We start from the raw sequence: 20,572 nt of genomic DNA, 5'->3' as shown, positions 1-20,572 counted from the left end.
GTCTGGCGAGTGCACGCGCCCTATAGCAAAAACCTCTCCAAATAATAATAATAATAATAATAATAATAATAATAATAACAATAATAATAATAAACAAAGAAAATATCTTTAACTGAATAAAAATTAAAACATAACAAATTTGTAGAATGCAGCTAAAGATATACCTAGAGGAAAATACAAATCATTAAGTTCATGTATTAGAAAATAAGAAAGGTCTCTAATTAACTATCAATAGAAAACAGACAATAAGAAAAGGCAGTGAAGGACCAGCCAGGTGGAGTGGTAGTTAAGGTTGCTAGATCCCACATGGTCAACTGCACGGCTTAAGCCCTGTACTCAGCAGCTTGAAAAAGATGCTGGGCATACATGCATATAAGTCTAGAATCCTAAGAGGAGAAGAGAGGAGAAGGGATTATGGAATGGTTATCCCCCATGGGGAGTGCTTTCTCATTTTCTCTCCCTCCTCCCACCCCCGTCTCTAGCTAGCACAGATGCCCTGTAGCAAATTTAAAAAATAAAATCAATAAAATAAAAAACTTGTTCTTTGGGAATCAGCAGTTGGCATAATGGCTATGTTGCTGGACTCCCACGTAGTCGACTGCGGTTCGCGTTCAGGACCCGGTGGCTTAAAACTCACGCCGGGCACGTGTGCATGCGTGCCCAGGATCCCAAGAGGAGAATGGAGGAGAAGGGATTGCGGCGTGACCATCCCCTCTGGGGGGTGATTTCTCACTTTCTGTCTCTATGTCTCTCTCTGTCTGTCTGGCGAGCGCACGTGCCCTATATCAAAAACTTGTTCTTAAAAAAAAAAAGACTAAAACTCTTTAAGAATAGATGATACATATTAGCAATATCAAGACTGGCAGAGGCAATATCACTATAAATTATATAGATATTAAGAAGATAATGGGAGCCAGCAGGTTGTATGGTGGTTGGGATGCTGGACTCCTACATGGCCTCCTCTCTTTCTCTCCCTTTCCTGCATGTGCACATACTATCATTTTTAAAGACAAAAAGAAAGACAACCTACAGGCCAGGAAGAAATATTTGTAAAACATATCCAGTAAAGAATTTGTAAGCAGACTACAAATGAATTTATACAACTCCATAGCAAAATAAACAGCAAAGGGTCACTCAGGTGACGTGATAGTTAAAGCAGCTAGATCCCACATGGCCAGCTGCACAACTGAGTCCTGGACCTGGTGGCTTGAAAAACATGTCGGCGCATGTGCATACATGCCCAAAATACTGAGACAAGAAAAGAAGAGAAGGGACTGCCATGTGGTCATCATCCTGGGGGATGTTTTCTCTCACTTTCTCTCTCTCTCAACAGCACATGTGCGCTATAGCAAAAATTAAAAAAAAAAAAAATTAAACAGCAGAATGCAAAAATGGTCAAAAGAATTCAAGAGTTATTTCACAAAAGATACATAGATAGATGATAAACATGTGAAGAGACAACATTAGTAGTCATCAGAAAAATGCAAATAAAGATCACAAAGACATACCATTACTTGTCCACTAGAATGGCTGTCAAAAAGATAGACAATACTATGTGTTGGTGAGGATGTGAAGCAACTGAAACTCCTGCTGCTGGTGGGAATGCAAAAATGCAATAGCCACTTTGAAAAGATAGTTTGGGGGGGATCAGCAGTTGGCGTAATGGCTATGTCACTGGACTCCCATGTAGTCGACTGTGGTTCGAGTACCGGCCCAGGTGGCTTAAACTCACACTGGACGCATGTGCATGCATACCCAAGATCCTGAGAGGAAAGTGGTGGAGAAGGGATTGCAGTGTGGCCATCTCCCTGGGGGGTGATATCTCACTTTCTGTCTCTCTGTCTCTCTCTTTTTCTGGTGAGCGCACATGCCCAATAGTGAAAACCTTCCCCCCCCAAAAAAAAACAGATAGTTTGGCGGTCAGCCAATAATGTCGCGGGAAAGGCAGTTGGATCCCACATGGCCAACTATGCAGTTTCACTTTCGTACCCTGCCTTGAAAAACCTGCCAGGCACGTGTGTGTGCATTCCCCCAATCCTAAAAGTAGAAATTCAGAAGGGATGCAGATGTGACCATCTTCAATGGACAGCAGTGGGTGCTTTACCATATTCTGTCTCTCTTCCCCCAAACCCAGCGAGTACAGGTGCCTTCCAGAAAACTTTTTTAAGGGGACCAGCAGTTAGCGTAATGGCTATGTCGCTGGACTCCCACATAGTCGACCGCGGTTCAATTCCCGGACCCAGTGGCTTAAAACTCACGCCGGGCGCGTGTGCGTGCGTGCCCAAGATCCCGAGAGGAGAATGGAGGAGAAGGGATTGCGGCGTGACCATCCCCCTGGGGGGTGATTTCTCACTTTCTGTGTCTCTGTCTCTCTCTGTCTGTTTGGTGAGCGCATGTGCCCTATAGCAAAAACCTCTCCAAAAAAAAAAAAAAATACAGCCAGAAAACTTTTTTTAAAAAGAAGAAAAGAAAAGATAGTTTGGGGATTTCTATCAAGGTTAACCATCTTTCTAGCATGCAACCCAGCAATCTCACCTATAGCTGGGCTTGATATGTGAAATGAAAGCATATGTCACACAAATACCTATACATGAGTATCAATAATAACTTACTACATAGTTACTCCAAACTAGAAACAACCCAAATATCCTTCAACTGGTAGACAAATGAATACGCTGTGGTACACTCACACAACTGAACAGTATTCCGTACAAAGTAACAAAATACTGATACATGCAAGAACACAGATTCATCTAATCATTGCACTATGTAAAAGAAAAACAGGGCAGATTCAAGAAGGCTACATATTATATGATTTCATGTATATGAGATTCTGGAAAAGTCAAAACTACATTGCAAACATGTAAGTGGTTTTTAAGGATGGGAATAAAAGGAAGGGTTGACTACCAAGGGCATGAAAGAATTTTAGGTGACAGACTGTTCATACTATTGATTGTTGTGGTGTTGCTATGGCTATGTGTTAACTTACTGTATATAAATTATACCCTAATTTAAAGAATACTGAGATCGATTTCTTTCCCATGAGGGAAGATGAAGGACCAATTCATCTTCTATTGGGGGTCAACATGCAATCTCACAAAATGGGCCAGTGCACTGCCACTATAGTTAGCAAGTGGCTGGCTTTGAGGATGACTTGCTCAGTTCCTCTCTGCTATAAGACACATCTCAACTATAATACTGTATCTATTGGGTTGTTAGAAAAGTCATGACATGTTTTTCTGCTTTTCTGTACAAAAACGTGTCATGACTTTTCCAATGATCCAATAATCTCTCAAAAGTGCAGGCCTCAGATTCTCAGCTGCCTTCTTTCTGAATCGTATTTTTCTGCTGTTGTGCTCAATTTCAAAATATGAGAAATAATTTCCACTGAAATAGACCGGGATGGTTTCTTAGTAGGAATCAGGCCCACATAAATTGTTTTACTCCCTGTAGGTGTATCAGACAGGTATCCTCTGCTCGAATCTGCTCACAGAGTACAAACTAGATGGGTACCCAGAAGGCTGATTGACAAGAGATCGCCATCGCTCTGCTGGAATCTATTTCAGAGGGGCACTGGACTCAGTGCAGTTTATTTTGCTTGCTTGTTTTGCCTTTTATTGTTTGTAGGCTCCCATCTGCTGTTCTGTAACATAACATGCTCTCTGTTATATAGAGTGAATCTATGGTAGTTCCTCTCTAAATTTTGGTTGCTATTTTTGTTCAGGTTAGAATGTGGGGACTTCTCAAGATCCCTGACTGGTTGCTTAAGACCACTATGAGTCATTTTGTGCAAAGCTGAGTCTGAGATGCAGTTCTGAATAACAACAAAGAAAGGAGACATCCCAAACACAAGCCCTGATACACAGGAGTATCAAAAGAAGAATGGCTATTATCAAAAAATTCTTTTGACAAAGAAGAAATGAATAGTTTTAAACATGTCACAAGCATACATTTTCAAAAAAAATGTGCTTTTGACTGGTAGGAAAACAAAGAGGCTACAAAAATGAAGCATTGCTTAGAATCTTAAAATATTTTGTGTTATTTATTATACATTTTAAAGAGAATCTGATAAAAAACTTAAAGCATGACCAGCTGGAATTAATTTTCACTTATTTGGCCTTCATATCTGCTCATGTATATTGTCATATACACTTTGCAGGCTGATATTCTAGAGTAGGAACTGACTCGTGTGGAAATAAAGGTCACCTTCCTGTTCCGAAGGCAATGTTCACCGGGTAGGATAGCCAAATAAATGTTAATAAGTCTAACCTGGTAAATAAACTATCCCTTTTATATAGCCCTCTGCTTCTTTTATAAGCAATAAGGACACACCCAGATCAGAAGTCTCTCCAGGCTAAGAAAATTCCCATGATTCTAAGACACCACTAACAGCAATAACAGAACACTTCCTTCGATTCGTTTAGATAGTGCTTCATACTTTTCAAAGCGCTTTCAGAAACATGATCTCATTTGGTTCTCATAGCAAACATACAAGGGAAAGTAAGTGTTATTCCCCCCATTTTACAAGAATATGAGATTCAAGAGAGTACGTAAGTTGCCTAAGATCACACATCACTTGTGATGTGAATCAGTAGCTCTCTCACTGGAAATCACCAAGCCAGTTCATCCAGGACACCCACCCCATGGATATTTCACAGTTCTCCAGAGTACTTTCATCCTAGGAAAATTAAGGTATACAGTGAGATATACCATATCATTTAAAGATCAGTTCATTGAACAACGGAAGAATTAAGGTTACACTCTCAGTATGATTTTTTTGCAATACAATCCCGTCCTTCCTTCTTCTCTTTTTTCCTTTCTTCCATCTTTCCTTCCACAAACATTCACTGAGCAACCTTCAGTTTGTGATAAGCACTGTGTTATTTATAAAAAAAAAAATCAATCCAAAGTGGGTTGATTTGTGATAAGCATTGTGCTGTGAAAAAGCATCAATCCAACGTGGGCCCTGCCTTCAGGAAGCCTGAGACTCAGTAGAAGCAGAAAGACATGTTAACAAATAGATGTGACATGATGAATGCTCTGAAGGAACAAGGTACAGTGCCAAGTACACAGTACGAATAATGCGTGGTCGGTTCTCTGAAGGGGAATAGACCCAAAAGGGTGTCATGAAAAAGGTGATGCTGGAATTGGACCTTGTAAAAGGAATAGGTATTTCTCAGGTGGGCCAGGCTAGAAATGACATGAGAAGGGCAGTGAGACCAGCTCAGCTTGTTTGGGGAACAGCAGAACTAATTCTAGGATAAGGTGATAAGTGAGTTAAAAGAGGATGATGAGGCTGGAAACAAGCAGGTAAGAGACTAGGGGGCTCCTGGAGGACTTACTGAGGGGAGTGCACATCACTTATTTTGTGAGCACCTACTACGATCAAATTACACTTGCAGATTCTGAGATATACACAAATTATTAAGGCTTGTCTTCAGGGAGCTGCATATTTTTTTCATTGCCAATGTTTAAAAATGTAGGCTTAGATCTCAAAAGCTGTCCTGGTATTTTATAAGAAAACTGACTAGTGATGTTGTGTCATTTTGTGTTTTATGCAAATAAGAAGTCACAAAGCTTAGCGAGAGGGCCTGAAATATAAGCGAAACTATCATGTGCCCAAGTGCATCAAAAATACTTTAAATTCTTGGGCCAGAAGAAGGTGGCATGGTGGTTAAAGTGCTGGATTTCACATGGCTGACGATGGTTCGAGTCCTAAACCCAGAGGCTTGAAAATCACACTGGACACGTGTGCATGTGTGCCCAAAATTCTGAGAGAAAAATGGATTAGAGTGGATTACAACATGGGCATCTCTCCCCCCCGCCCCAGGGGGTGATTTCTCACTTTCTCTCTCTCTGTCTTTCTCCAGCTAGTGGACATGCCCCATGACAAAAACCTAAAAACAAAACAAAACAAACAAAGAAAGGAAGGAAGGAAGAAAGGAAGGGAGGAAGGGAGGGAGGGAGGAAGAAAGAAAAACATGAAGCTTGGTTACCTCATCAGTTTATTGTCTTAGCTTTAGGAGAAATAACTGAAAAAAGTAATTTAGAGATTTTTTTTTAACTCAATGCCCTTAGACTGTCAATTCACTAGAGGCTTCCAAAAAGCTTTCAGACAAAAACCAGTTTTAGAATTCTCTTTGGCGATGCCTACTCTTCATTAAAGTGCTTTGAATATGTGAGTTCTTATTGCAAGAAATTAAACTAGGGTTTAGGGACCAGCAAGTGGTAATGGTTACATTGCTGGACTCCCACATAGTTAACCATGGTCCGAGTCCCAGGCCCAGCAGCTTAAAACTCATGTTGGGTGCAACTCTTAGTGACCTTGTAGCCCTAATAACGGCCTAACAACTCTGTTTAGTACTGACACACTAAGTTAACCCTTTCTCATCCCTAGGGTGCTTGGGGCTTTTTGTTCATGGACAATGGCTTTGTTTGATGCCTTCTAAAAAGTTTTTTTTTTTTCAAATGTCTAAAATCTAGTTCATCAATAAAATTGTTTTGTTCTATATAAAAAAAATTGTTAAACAGTTTTTGTTTGTTTATAAAATACATATCTGTAAGCTGCTAGTATGGAACGGACCTGACAGCTAAAAACTCATGCCAGGTGCATGTGCATGCATGCCCAAAATCCCAAGAGAAGAATGGAGGAGAAGAGATTGCAATGTGACCATCCACACTAGGAGGTGATTTCTCGCTTTCTATCTCTCTGTCTCTCCAGCAAACACATATGCCTTATAGCAGAAATAAGTCTTAAAAAAACAGTATTTGCTCTAAAATGAGACTTCTAAACAGAAAATATTGAAAGGCCTCTGAAGTTACAGAATCAGAACACCTGGACTAGCATCCAAGCTGCCCACATACTATCCTGTATCCCCATGAAAGCTGTTCAACCCCTCTACGGCCCAGTTTGTTCATTTATAAACCAGGGCTAACAGTAGCTCGAAGACCTTAGGGCTGATGTGAAGATTAAATAAGGAAATGATAAAAGTACTTTGCACTTTGCACAGTGTTCAGCTTACAGTAAACTTTCAATAAAATCAGCTACTCTTATTACTGTTTTGATTTAAATGAAAGGGAGACTGTGTTCCCCTTTCCACGTATAAGGTTATGACTGTTCATTTATAATTTCACTATGAACACCTCTGTAAGCAAGAATAGTATGGAAAATCTATCTACTTTTTACCACATTCCAAAGAATGCAGAAATCACTGCAAACAAGAATTTTACAAGTGCAGCTTCAGTGGCACAGGCAGTGGGGTGTGGCTACATGGTGGAGCCATGTGTGAAAGCTCTGCCTTCAGATCCTAGATTGCTCTAAACACACCAGACCTGCAGGCTTGCTTATGACCCTGTCCATGTGGAAGGCTTGAGGACAGGGGTCACAGGTGACAAGACCCTGTTGGGGGGCGGGTGTGTGTCTCCCAATAAATAAACCTAAAATAATTTATGGGACCAGCAGTTAGCATAATGGCTATTTCGCTGAACTCCCACGTAGTCGACCGCAGTTCACGTCCTGGACCCGGTGGTTTAAACTCATGCCGGGCGCGTGTGCATGTGTGCCCAAGATCCAGAGAGGAGAATGGAGGAGAAGGGATTGCGGTGTGGCCATCCCCCATGGGGGGTGATTTCTCGCTTTCTGTCTCTCTGTCTCTCTGTCTGTCTGGCAAGTGCACACACCCTATAGCAAAAACCTCTCAAATAAATAAATAAATAAATAAATAAATTTATGCGTTGTTCTATATAGCTTAGATTTACATTCTTTAGCAATTAAACGATATTCCTTTGTAAGGAAAGAGAAGAGTTACTAATTAACCTTGTTGGCTATTTCGCTGAACTCCCACGTAGTCGACCGCAGTTCACGTCCTGGACCCGGTGGTTTAAACTCATGCCGGGCGCGTGTGCATGTGTGCCCAAGATCCAGAGAGGAGAATGGAGGAGAAGGGATTGCGGTGTGGCCATCCCCCATGGGGGGTGATTTCTCGCTTTCTGTCTCTCTGTCTCTCTGTCTGTCTGGCAAGTGCACACACCCTATAGCAAAAACCTCTCAAATAAATAAATAAATAAATAAATAAATTTATGCATTGTTCTATATAGCTTAGATTTACATTCTTTAGCAATTAAACGATATTCCTTTGTAAGGAAAGAGAAGAGTTACTAATTAACCTTGTAAAAATCTTCCAGTAGGTATATGAACAGACTACACCTGAAATAGTGTGACACAGATGGTTTTAAGTTTCTAGATGCACCACACTGAAACACGAGGCACTGAAAAACAATCACATCAAATTCCATGTGTATGCATTTTTCCAAGAACATATGAACTTCACAACGTGTGTGGAGCACATACAGTAAATGTCACATAATCCAGTCGCAGCTTTGCTCTCGCTTTCCCATCAGTCATTAAATACTTTCAGTCATGGGCATCTTTCCATCCATTCATTTATTTATTTTTTTTTGTCACATCTTCAAAAGATATGATATAATTAGTGGTGTAAAAAAAAGGCAAAATTTACATATAAAAAGTAAAATTGAGGACCAAGAAAATGATAAATTATAATGTCAAGTAAAGACCAGGGGAAATACCAATGACAGAGGTGCAGATTTTAAGAACCATGAATCGGGTTCCCAATACTCAGGATGGAAGAGCATGCACAATGTTTCTGGGAGTCAGAAATAAAAAAAGCACATCAGAGTTCCTTCAGGATCATATCCTGTCTGCCCCAAATCTCTTCCTCACCAACCTCTACACTTATTCTCATAAGAGCAGTCACTCAACCTCTCCCCTTCAGGCAACTGCTCATGTCCAGCGAGCTGCTGATCCAGAGCTACTCCTGGTCTGCAGAGTGCTCTGTGTGAATTTTTAATAAATGCCCCTTTGGGCTCACGTGTTGTAGCAGGCACTGCTAAGACACTGTGCTGAACAGTCCAGCACCACAAGGGAAGCCCAGCTTCCCGGTCCAACCTAAAGGCTGGATATGGTAGTGTACACCTATCATCCCAGTAACTCTAGAGGCTGAGGCAGGAGGACTGTGACACAGAGACATTATCTTCTTATTAAAAAAAAAAAGGTGATACTTAAGGTACTTCATTTCCATGTTTTGGAAAATCTTCATAATGCATTGGTTTTGTTGGGCTGGTCCTGCAGCACAGTGATAAAGTGCTATGCATAGGAAGCTGGATCCCACATGGCTGACAGTTTGAATCTCACCCCTGATGATTTGAAGAACACATCAGGTGTGTGTGACTAGACACCAAAATTCTGACAGGATGGAGGGAAAAGGATTTCAGCGCAGGACCACACCCTGCTGAGGGATCCTCTTTCTCTCTCTCTCTCTCACTCTCTGGTGAGCAAATGTACCCTATGGCAATAAAAGAAATTATTATATGTGTTTTATTAGTATACAAATGCATTTATACTATAAAACATAAGTTACAATGCTTTTGACACACAAAAAGCACCCTTGCAGTTTATAACCTGAACCTTCCCTCAGATTTTATATATGGGATTTAGGGGAGAGAAACCCATTCTTCTTGAATGTGAAGCAACAAAAATGTTCCCAGAGTTGCTGGACCCATGTCCCTATCACTGGGTGAAGCCGGAAAGGGGTGAGAACACAGAAGTTGCTGAAGCCGAAGATCCACCAGTAGGGAAGCCTGAAAAGTTGAGAAGGGATGGAGAGGAGGGTGATGTTCACTAGACAGCGTCAAGGCCACTTCTGCCCCTGCCTTGTCTGTGCATGTCAGCCAATAAATTCACCCTTTTAGTAAAGAAGAGAATAAATTTGCCTTGAAATATGTGACTTCCAGCATCAGTCCTCTCACTGCTTTCACTCTTTTTACTGCCTTTTCTATTTCTGCTCTGAATGGTTCCCAGACCCTCCTGAGAACTCCTCAGACTTTCCAGAAAATTCCAGCCATTGCTTGGCCTGCTGGCGGCTAAGCTTTTGGTTCCGTCTAACATGGAAACGGTGGAACACGGCACAGGATAGCCTTCCCAAAGGCTCACCTTTGCATGGCTGCAGGTCTAACTCCCCACGTAATTTACTAACTTGCCCCTACATCATTAGCTAGACAGAGGGCATCATTAATATGGAATAAGAGAATTGGTTTAATACAAGGCACCAACATATGTATCACATACATATGATATACAGTAAGACTGCAGAACATATGCTTTAAAAAAGAAAAAAGTTATTTCTTAAAACATTCATGAACAAGTAATGAATTAATTTTAAAATAACTTCTTTTCAAGTTTGTCAGCTAGATCTGAGGGTTTTCCTTAGAAACATCTTATCAGCAACTAATTTGCATTACTGCACTATACATTTTTTTTGAGACATTTTTGCTATAGGGCGTATGTGTTCACTGCAGACACAGAGACAGAGAGATTAAGAAAGGAATCACTCCCCAGTGGGGATGACCATGACACAATCCTTTCTCCTCCATTCTCTTCTTGGGATTTCGGACATGCACGCACACTTGCCTGGTGAGTTCCCTGGACTCGAACTATAGTCCACCATGTATGAGTCCAGCACCACAACCACTACAGCAACTGTTGGCCCCACCATACCTTTTTTTAAAAAAAAAAACAAAACCTGTATTTCCTTTCTTTAAAACTAATCATATTTATGAAATTTTATAGTGAAAAATACACCACTATTTGATATGTTTATTATTTTTGTCCCAAAAGAAATAACCACAAGATGGCATAAACTAAAGGCTTACCATCAGATAATGAAAACATAGACACTGTTAAAAATAAGCCGACTGTAGGCTGATTATTACACCACTGTCTCTCAGCTCCCAAAACTGACTTCCTTACTCCAAACTGATGATACTGAAGCCGGGATGTAGCAAATTTGTTTCTTCTTTGCTGGCTGGATTTGTTACAGTCTACCAAGACACAGCACCAGAGGAAAACTGGGCAGCGGCCCAAAGGGAAAAGGAGCCTATTGCCCTTTGCTGTTTGCTCATTGTTCTCGTCAGTGTTGCCCCACTATGAATACTCCCTGTGGCTACAGCAATTGGGTCAAGTAGCAGTTGGTTCCAGTTTTCATTTTTTCCCTCACTCCTGGAATCTGCCAGCCTCACTAACAAAGCTGACGAGTGCCCCTTCCTCAGAGGCCGGAATTCCGCTTCAAGGATCCCTTTTCTGTGTCCCTTGGGTACCTTCTCAGACACAGAAGCCCCTTCCGTTTGTTACTTCAGGGTGAAAGGTGCTACAGGTCGAATATCCCTTATCCAAAATGCTTGGGACTAGATGTGTTTTGGATGTTTTCCGATCTTTGAATACTTGCATATATATAAATAATATCTTAGGAATAGGACCCAAGGCTAAACAAAATTCATTTATGTTTCATGTATGTCTTACACACATAGCCTGAAAGTAATTTTATGCAATATTTTTGAGTTGCAGCATTTTGACTGTAACTCCTCACATAAGGTTAGGTAGGAATTCTCCACTTGGGGGAATCAAGTCCGTGTTCAAAAAGTTTCAGATTTTGAAGCACTTCAGATTTCAGGTTTTAGGATAAGGGTAAATCTATGTGTTTGGTTTTCCTCAGTATTACCTTTCCACCCTTTGTTGTTCCAAACCCTGTTTAACCTATTTAATTGACTATATTAAGTTTTCTCTGTTAAAATAATTGTTGTAGTTCCTATTTTGGGGAGGCTGGAACCTAACTGATACAATCTGTTCCTGTATTTCTCCCTGACAATGTATTTAGAAAGGACTGAGACATGAATGAAAAAATTAAAGGGTACAAATTAGAAGCAGCTTTAAGTTGGAAGTTTTTTTAGGAAAAATACATATTTTGTGAAATTCCTACCCCGTAAAATAATTTGTTTTATTATGCCTTTTAAATTTAATATTCAAATTTCATATAGTTTCACATAAATTTAATTTTCTATAAAACCTCTAAGCCTATAAATTAATTTTACATTGGACATTAAGTAGATTACATACAGGGGCCAGTAGGTAGCATGGTGGTTGTTACTGGACTACCATATGAATGACCATGGTTTGAGTCCCAGACTTGGGGCTTGCTTTCTTGCTTTCTCTCTCTGGTGAGTACACATGCCCTACAGCAAACTTAAAAAGATAATAATAATAGATAAAATTAAATAAATAATCATTAACTTTTTATCTTTCATTTAAAGAAAGACTTTGGTGGCTTAAAATAATTTTTAAAATTTCTGTCTTAAAAATGCTATTTCAGGCAATAGAATAAGAATTACTCATATCAAATTTGACTAAGATAACATCTCTGTTTTAAGACTTCACTTCAATATTTGCCTTGCTTAAAACAAGATTGACTGCAAATATAATTAGAATGTTACTGAGTTTAATACGTCTTTACTATTTGATTTGTAAGTACCAACAGAAAATGTATTAAAACTAACACCCACTGTCCTAATTCTGCAACTATTCTTAACTATTTTTTACCTTCCATATCAAAGAACCCTCCAAATACTTTAAGACAGGGGCCACATAGTGGACACACAGTAACACAACTGGATGCACATGGGAAAGGTCTTGGGTTCACATCCCAGCACCTCCCCAAGCGTGTGAGGTGCACGTACATATACTAATGATGTAGGCCGGCTGGGGTGGAGAGGTGTGAAGACCCTCTTCGGGTGCCTACCTATCTCTCTGACCCTGTGTGTGTGTCTCTCTTTTGCATGAAATAAATAAAATAAAACTTTAACAATATTTTGCTAATTCAGCCTTCTGCCTTTCTTGCTACAGCTATGCAGCCTAAGTCCTGCGGCCTCAGTTCTGCAGCGTGGTTTCCAGGTTTATACCATCCTGTGTCTCTTAGGACACATGCTATTGGATTGTCGGGAAAGTCATGACGGATTTTTGCATAGAAAAATACACTGTGACTTTCCTGACAACCCAACAGCTTTCCAGAACTCTAAACAAGGTCTGTCTACAACGACTCCAGATAGAAGGTCTCGGATGAACAAGTTATCTGCTTGCCAGTTTATTAGCTACCATAAACATCAATCAAAACCCCAAAAAAGCTGCACTTGACAGCTCAGTGTAGCTGAACATTTAAAATGCTTAGAAAGTGCGAATTTTATTTTTGCTCTAACAGTCAGATGTGAGATATCAAGCTGAAGCTTGAAGTCACTTACATGGCAAATGCCAACAACTTTCTGACCGCAAAATCAGAAGAGAGGTGGGGAAAAGCTCTGAGGCAGGTAATTAAAAGCGATCACCTTTTTCTTCTTCCCTCTTCCATCAGTGTTAACAACTAGGAGAGCTTTTCTCTCTCGGTTATGTGAAATTCTCCTTCTATCCACTCCAAATATCCTATTTGTACATTAGTTTATCCTTTGTACTCTCATTCATTCATATGTGTGTGTGTGTGTGTGTGTGTGTGTGTGTGTGTGTGTGTGTTTATAGATGTTCATAACTAAATTCATAAATTTTGGTGGGAGAGTATTAAATTGGAAAATTATAAGCCCCAAATATCTTTGATTCAGTCTTTCATAAAATTAACATTTGTGTCCTAGTTACCATAGGATTTTAACATGCTTTTTCTTTATATTGTTATCATATAGTTCAGATTTTTGTCCATGACTGTTTGCTAAGGGCAGATAACTACTATGCAACTGAAAGATTTGTTTTAATAGTTCCAAGGTCTGTTAACTAGTAACTTTGACATTATGAACGTTAGCTATAAGCCACTTTATTTGCCAAAATGTTTGTGGTAGAAACTCTGCTCATATCAAGTTGTAAACCCTGCCTTTGACAGGAACAGGTAACTTCTAATCTCAGTGGTAACTAATTCATCCTCACTGAAGTTCACTGACTTATCTAAGATCCCAGATATGTAAAGGGCACGGCTTTACTTGTTAGACTGAAAAAGCATCAATATCTGTTATCTTGGCTTTTTTTTTAAGCTTCCCCCCCCCATGAGAAAGAGAAATGGACAAATAGGGGCCCTCACAGAGTCTTAGCATACCACAATTCCCCCAGCCTTCCAGCTAGTCAGGATCACAGGCATATCCGTGGACACACCTGGTGTGTTTGGTTTGACCCAGGAACTGAACCTTGGACCTTCCTACATAGTTCTGGCATCACACAGCAGGGCCCTATCGCCTACACCACTGTGGCTGGACCCACTACCTTGGGTTTTTCTGTTCAGAGCATAACCTTGGGATCCAACAGATTTCTTGTAAAAAGTCATATAAATTAAAAAAAAAAAAAAAAAAAAACCTCCAACAATAAACCATGTGCTACACATCACTGTATCTTCCAGAACACCTGGCTCAGAGTTTTCCAAATGTGAAGGGCTTAACAATATTAACTGAAGTGAACTGAGTTACTCTTTTTTAAATTTTATTTATTATTGTAATCTTGTTTATATTACATTGAATCATATATATCTTTACAGTGTATTATATTTCTTTTTTCCAGAAGGAATACCATGCATATCAGTCAAGGCAAAGACATTACTATTCACACTATCATCATCAAATAGCTTTTCATCACTTTTTTTCCACATTATTATCATTATTTATTCTCATTAATTTTTTTTTTCTATTTTTGGAGAGATTTTTGCTACAGGGTGTGTGCACTCACCAGAAAGACAGAGACAGAGAGACAGAAAACGAGAAATCACCCCCCCAGGGGGGATGGCCACGCCGCAATCTCCTCTCCTTCATTCTCCTCTCAGGATCTTGGGCACACACACACATGCGTCCAGTGTGAGTTTAAGCCACCAGGTCTGGGACTTGAACCGTTGTTTACTACATGGGAGTCCAGCGACACAGCCATTATGCTAACTGCTGGGCCCTTAGTCTCATCATTTTTTAAACATCCAATCACTATAAATCATTTTGCTTGTAAAAAGAATTTACCCAACATGAAATACTTCTCAGACCAGTCCAGTTGAGAATATGTTATCATCAACAGGTGATAAACCATTTCTGTGTCCCACTAATGTCATGCCTCTCTATTTGTCCTCTTGAAGAAAACTGAATTACTCTTCACAGCAGCTCTCAAGGTTAAATTTCACTGCAACTAAAATGAAACATGAAGGCTCAGAAGAAATCTGAGAGCTCCCACTTCTTCCCTAGGTTTGATAATATTGGTTTCTGCATATGTACTGGAGTTTGGCATAATATAAGCTCAGTAGATGCCATTTCTTTGCAACAAATAAAAGTGTCTTACTTGTGTAACCACAGTCATCACTATGTAGGTTTGGCAGAGCTATGGTTTTATTTCCACTTACGTACACTGAGGGTCCCTAGAATAGCTTCAAAGCCTCAAGGACCTACATATTAAGTATGGCTAAAAGCAAAGAGGCAATTATGTGTAGGAAGTGACTTATGAATGTCCTGAAAAAATTTTTATTAGCCTTCACTTAATGTCTGGAATTTCTCCATTAGAGATTATTTAGTTTATGTTATTATTTTACTACAAATATGAAAGGTCTTCAAAAAATTCACAGAAAATGTGTATTATGAAAAAATTATTCAAGGATGTCAAAAAATTTACACTAAAATAAATCATACATTAATTCCATTTTCTACAAAGGTTTTGAAGTCCCTTTATACTGAACAAGAACACTTGGGATAATTTGGTCTTCTTTTTAAATACCTTCAAAAGATATGTGTGCTCACTAGAGACATACAAAAAGACAAGGCGAGCCAGAAGGAGAGGAAGAAAGCACCCCCAATGGGTGTGATCACATCACAATCCATTTTTCCCCCACTTCCCCATCCCATCAAGATTTGGGGCATGCACACACATACACTGGCGTGCTTTTCAAGGCACTAGAACTTGGAGTCAGATCTCGGTGGGCCATGAAGGATATGTTTCCCCTAACCACCACACTTCTGGCTCAGTGTCATCTTACTAAAATGTAAATGCCCCAGAGGAGTAACAGATAAGAAGATTTCTTTAATTCGTCAAAATGTTTATATATATCTGATTCCCTGCTCCTTTTTTACACAGCTCCCAGGAAAGAAGACAAGGACAAGGCACATGGCATTGCTTAAAGACAGGGAACAGCTTATGGCCACCACTGGGTACACCAGGAGCTGGGAGCAATTTTACATCCTTGTATGTCCAGTGACTATTATTCATTATTTGATGATAGAATCCTGGTGAACTCTGAAAACATCTGAGAACCACCACAAAAGGAAAAACAGCATGTCGCCCATGAGTTAACAGAAGGAATCAGGTGGTAAGAACAGAAACTACTAGCATTTGCTCTGACATCCCTATACTTAATTTTAGAAACATAAACCCCGAGTATACATCAGTTACAAGGGAGAATGCTGATCTTCACTGCCTATGGTTAAATGGTGTCCACTGCACGTTACTGCTGCCACAGTATTACCCACAAGCCCTAATGCAAAGGTAGTGTCAGGTCACACACTGCACATCTGGCTTTGCTGTTTCAGAAAGGGGACAGCAGGTACCAACCTGCCTGGGAGCCCAGCCTCCTACCAGCTCTCAGCCCCTAACAGCTCTGAACACTATAACTGAGAAATCTGCCACACTTCTGGCTTTCAGCAACTCTCTCTTTTAAGTAGGAAAGTCAGAGAGATTTTTGGTTTGTGGGTTTTTTTGTTTGTTTGTTTGTTTGTTTGTTTTTTAGTTTGCTACATGGCACATGTACTCCTGGGAGAAATGGTGAGAGGAGGGGAATCACAGGGATGACTACAGGGATGACCACACTGCAGTGTCTTTTCCTCCAGTCTTCTCAGGATTTGGGGCATGCACACACACATTCCCAGTGTGATTTTCCAGCTGCCAGGCTCAGAATTTGAACTGGACACTTGGCAATGTGGGATCCAACCACCTTAACCTCTGTGCCACCTGCTGACCCAGGGAGCATGTATTTTCTAACTGCTGCATTTCACAAGCAATTTTGAAAATAATCCTGGCATTACTCCTGGCACACAGTAAGCATTCAATAAATTAAGAAGAAAAAGCAAAGGAGGAGAGGAAAGGAGGAAGGAGGAGCTTTAGAAGGAGAAAGAGAAATAACTTTTACTCCCTAGACTCCTAGCTCAAAGGGACAAATGAGGGGAAAAAAATGAATAAACTTTCAAAATCATAGACATGTAAAACTCCCTTTCCTTTTTTTCTTTTTTTTACATTTATTTATTTTAATCATGATAGATAGCATACGTGTGCGCACAAGAGAAAGAAGGAAGACACCTCAACGACAGGGTCTGTCACACCATAATTCCTGTCCCCCCAGCCCTCCGGCTTGGCAGGATGTTGGGCATCTGAGTGCATGTCCAGTGTGTTTCAGGCTGAGCAGGCCAGGGACCCAAACCTGCAGTCAGCCATGTGTTTGCCAGCAGTATAGTTCTGTATGCCCCCGCTACTGACCGTACCATGGAGGCTGGGGCCCCACTTCCTAAATGTGAGGAATTATGCCCAGAGAAGTTAGCAGCCTACCCAGAATCAGACATGATGGTGTAAGTAGAGCTCAATTTACCACCCAGGTGTTCTTACTCCCAGTCCTGGGCTCCTTCTACAAGAAGTGCATGCCAAGGAACGGGCTACATGTTCTCAAAAGCCCTGGAGTTATGCCGTGACCGTTGTGCAAATATATGTCTGCCGGCAAGGAAAGAAAATAAATGCTAACATTTCACTGATGGGAGGTGCGACACCCATATTCCTGGGGGCCCAGGCTGCAGAGTCTTACTGAGAAACTGTTAAAATATTTCTCTGGTACATTCAGTAACCAAAGCTCTGTATAGGTTCTGACACTAAGAGTCACCTAAATTCTATCTTCTGACAGGCTGAATAGACTGAGTTCTCACACGCTCATACCGTAACATCCGTATCAGTCTCTTCACTGACGAGCATTTGGAACGTGCCTCCTGTGGGTAAGATACTATGCTGTGGTCTCATGCTACTCAGAGGTCCTGAGTATGTCCCCAGTAGTGTTTGAAATTCAAGTGATAAGACAGAGAAAGTAAGAAAGATAACATGAAGATGGGGTATCTTACATGCAAATAAGTATAAGGCTATGGGATTTCTAGGAAACTTTCTGGAGAATTGGAAAATAGAAACACCAAGTGCTGAATAATCACCATCATGGTGATCAAGGTTCAACAACACAAGTATTCACTAGACACAGAGCACACATTGCAAACCTCACTGTACACATCAATGTAATACCACCAAGTTCCAAATCATAGAAATTATTTGAGATTTGACTCATTTATGAAATGAATACTATAAATGGTCCTGATAGCTCATCCTCATAAATACAGAAATGAGTTACACGTATAAAATTCAAGCGTGTTTGGTGGTTAGAATACATACTTATATGAATATTTTATTTTCAGCATCACAGAATATCAGGGCTAGAAGTAATGAGTTGTCAATGCCTCCTTCATTAGCAGTCTTTCCTCCCTTACGTCATCCTTTGGAGTAGTTCCTCCACCCTGTGCCTGAACACTTGCGGTGACAGGGATCTGTGCGCTGTATGAGGCAGTTCAGTTCATGTTTGGGCATTCAGCTATTTCATTCTAAGGAACAGCAATGTGTTTCAAAATGGAAACATTTGCATTAAGAAGAAGCAAATGAAATGTTTTCTAATTAGTTACAGAGGCATCTACTTATTAGTAAGTTTCTTTTGAGGTTTAATGAGATGAGCTGCAGTGGGCAGTTTGCCTACACAATGACATTTCTGGTCATGGCTAGTCCTCTCAGGCAGCTCACTAAGAGAAATCAGATAATTCCAAGAAAATAAGTCCTCTATAAGAATTCACCAAAAACCACATTAGAGACTATCTATAAGTATCTATTAATCCTACAGTATCTACAGTAATTTTTAGTTTGAAGAATGTCCCTGCATAGCAACAGAAAGAGCCAACTCTCCCGAGAAACCTGCATTTACTGTCAGTGTATTCCATTTACTGTGGTCACAAAAGACATACAGTTTGGAGAAATGTACTCCTGCTGGGAATTAAACAGAAAGGGCCTGGCTGCTTTGTACTGTATGAACTGATACATAAACCATGATGAGCTCTACTGTATTGGGCTAGTCACCCCATTATCAAGATTTCCAGTTATGCATGTAGTTAACTTTCCACACTACCTTAGGCCACTAAACAACGAGTTAACTAAGGAATCATTTTGTTTGCTATCGACAGATTAAAATAGGAGCACTAATAAATCAATTAAATTTGAACCCTTTCTTCCACCACCACCACCAGTGGGCAAAAGCAGACTAAATGGGCAATGGGAGGGAGGGGGATGGAGAAAGTCACTTGACTCTTACCACTTGGCCAGTTGGGTCTATCCTTGCTGTATCTCTGTAGGACGGCAGAGGACGAGATTTCCAACTCACCTGTGTTTTGAGAATGACATCCGCAAATTTAAACTTTCACCAAAAGCTCATGGAATGTGCCATAGTTTGAGCTACCCTCAAAAGAAACATGTGACAGCCACCACCCTTTAGAGCAGAATTAGAAGGGTATGAGTAGTCCCATTTTTGTGCTCTGCTCGTAGTAAGTACTCACAGAGGACATAGCTTAGTGCAAACAAACAAGGCAACTAGGTGGGGACGCAGAGATGAATAAAACTCACGAGGTCACTTCACAATCCAGAAGCAAGATCAGAAAAATGCTAGGTCCTTGCAAATATCTAGTGTTGATTCTTTCACATGTTATCAACACAACTTATAAACTAGATACATATAATTAGTGCTCATTTATAGGATTCTTGAAGAATGCTGGACAATGAATTCTCTATCCTCCCCTTTTTTTTTAACACCTCCTCCCCTTCTAAGTACTGTTAAGCACGTATTGCCAGCCAGATAGCAACGTCTGGCACAGAAGCTTCTCTTTCAAGCATCCTGTAGCAGAGAAATTAAATACAGCATCAGGAAACAGATCTCCATGTACGTCTGTGTGTGCATGGGGAGTGTGAATGCAGGGTGGAGCAGACTAGGAAGAGAATAGCGAAATAACAAAATCAAAGACAGATGCAAGGAGGATGGGAAAAGAATGGGCAACACCAGGAGACCAGCAAGAGTGAATGAGAGGAGGGGATGCTAATGCTTTGATTCTAACCATAATTTGCACTTCCAGACTAGCACTCCCCTTTGGTGTCCTGTCTTCATTTGCTTTTGGAAAGTTTGGAATTTGAGAAAGTGAATCCAAAAAACAGTACACACCACTGCCTGCCAATCGATATTAGGCAGCACTGTATGTAAAGCATAAGACTGTCCTCCAACAGTCAGATAAGAAAGAGAGTAGAGCATATTCCCCCTTGAGCTGAAACTTGCCTTGTTCAAACAAAGTCAAGGAAATTGCTTACAGACGGGGGAGAAAATAGCACAGGGCAGAGCAGGGGCTCCAAGGAAAAACCTCGAGCAATGCAATAGGAATCGAAGAGGGTAAGGAAAACATTCACTCTTCCTGCCTCTGTCCATGCTAAGGTTTTTTAGACATGGATGCTCCCCAAGAAATCAATCAACCAAAATCTTCAGGAACTGCAAATAAATTATTCTAACAAATATCTGAAAAGTTCTGGGCTGCCAAACGGATGGCAATGTTCTTTGTTAGAAAGAGGATGATT

The 20,572-nt window shown here is 40.4% G+C and overlaps 1 protein-coding gene across 2 annotated transcripts in view; it reads right to left on the bottom strand.

Moving 5' to 3' along the window:
• AKAP7 (A-kinase anchoring protein 7) overlaps window positions 1-20,572 on the bottom strand; it is a 184,724-nt gene that overhangs the window by 11,709 nt on the left and 152,443 nt on the right. The window contains exon 2 of one of the 2 annotated variants that reach the window (XM_027770232.1): window positions 19,272-19,340. The exons of the other annotated variant lie outside the window; for it this stretch is intronic. Coding sequence (XP_027626033.1) covers window positions 19,272-19,340 — 69 coding nt within the window. The remainder of the gene's footprint in view (window positions 1-19,271; window positions 19,341-20,572) is intronic. 2 annotated transcript variants of the gene reach the window in all.

Source organism: Tupaia chinensis, unplaced genomic scaffold (genome assembly GCF_000334495.1).
Source record: "Tupaia chinensis unplaced genomic scaffold, TupChi_1.0 Scaffold000117_2, whole genome shotgun sequence".
NCBI classification, from domain to species: domain Eukaryota; kingdom Metazoa; phylum Chordata; class Mammalia; order Scandentia; family Tupaiidae; genus Tupaia; species Tupaia belangeri.
This window is presented reverse-complemented; position numbering and strand designations above follow the sequence as displayed.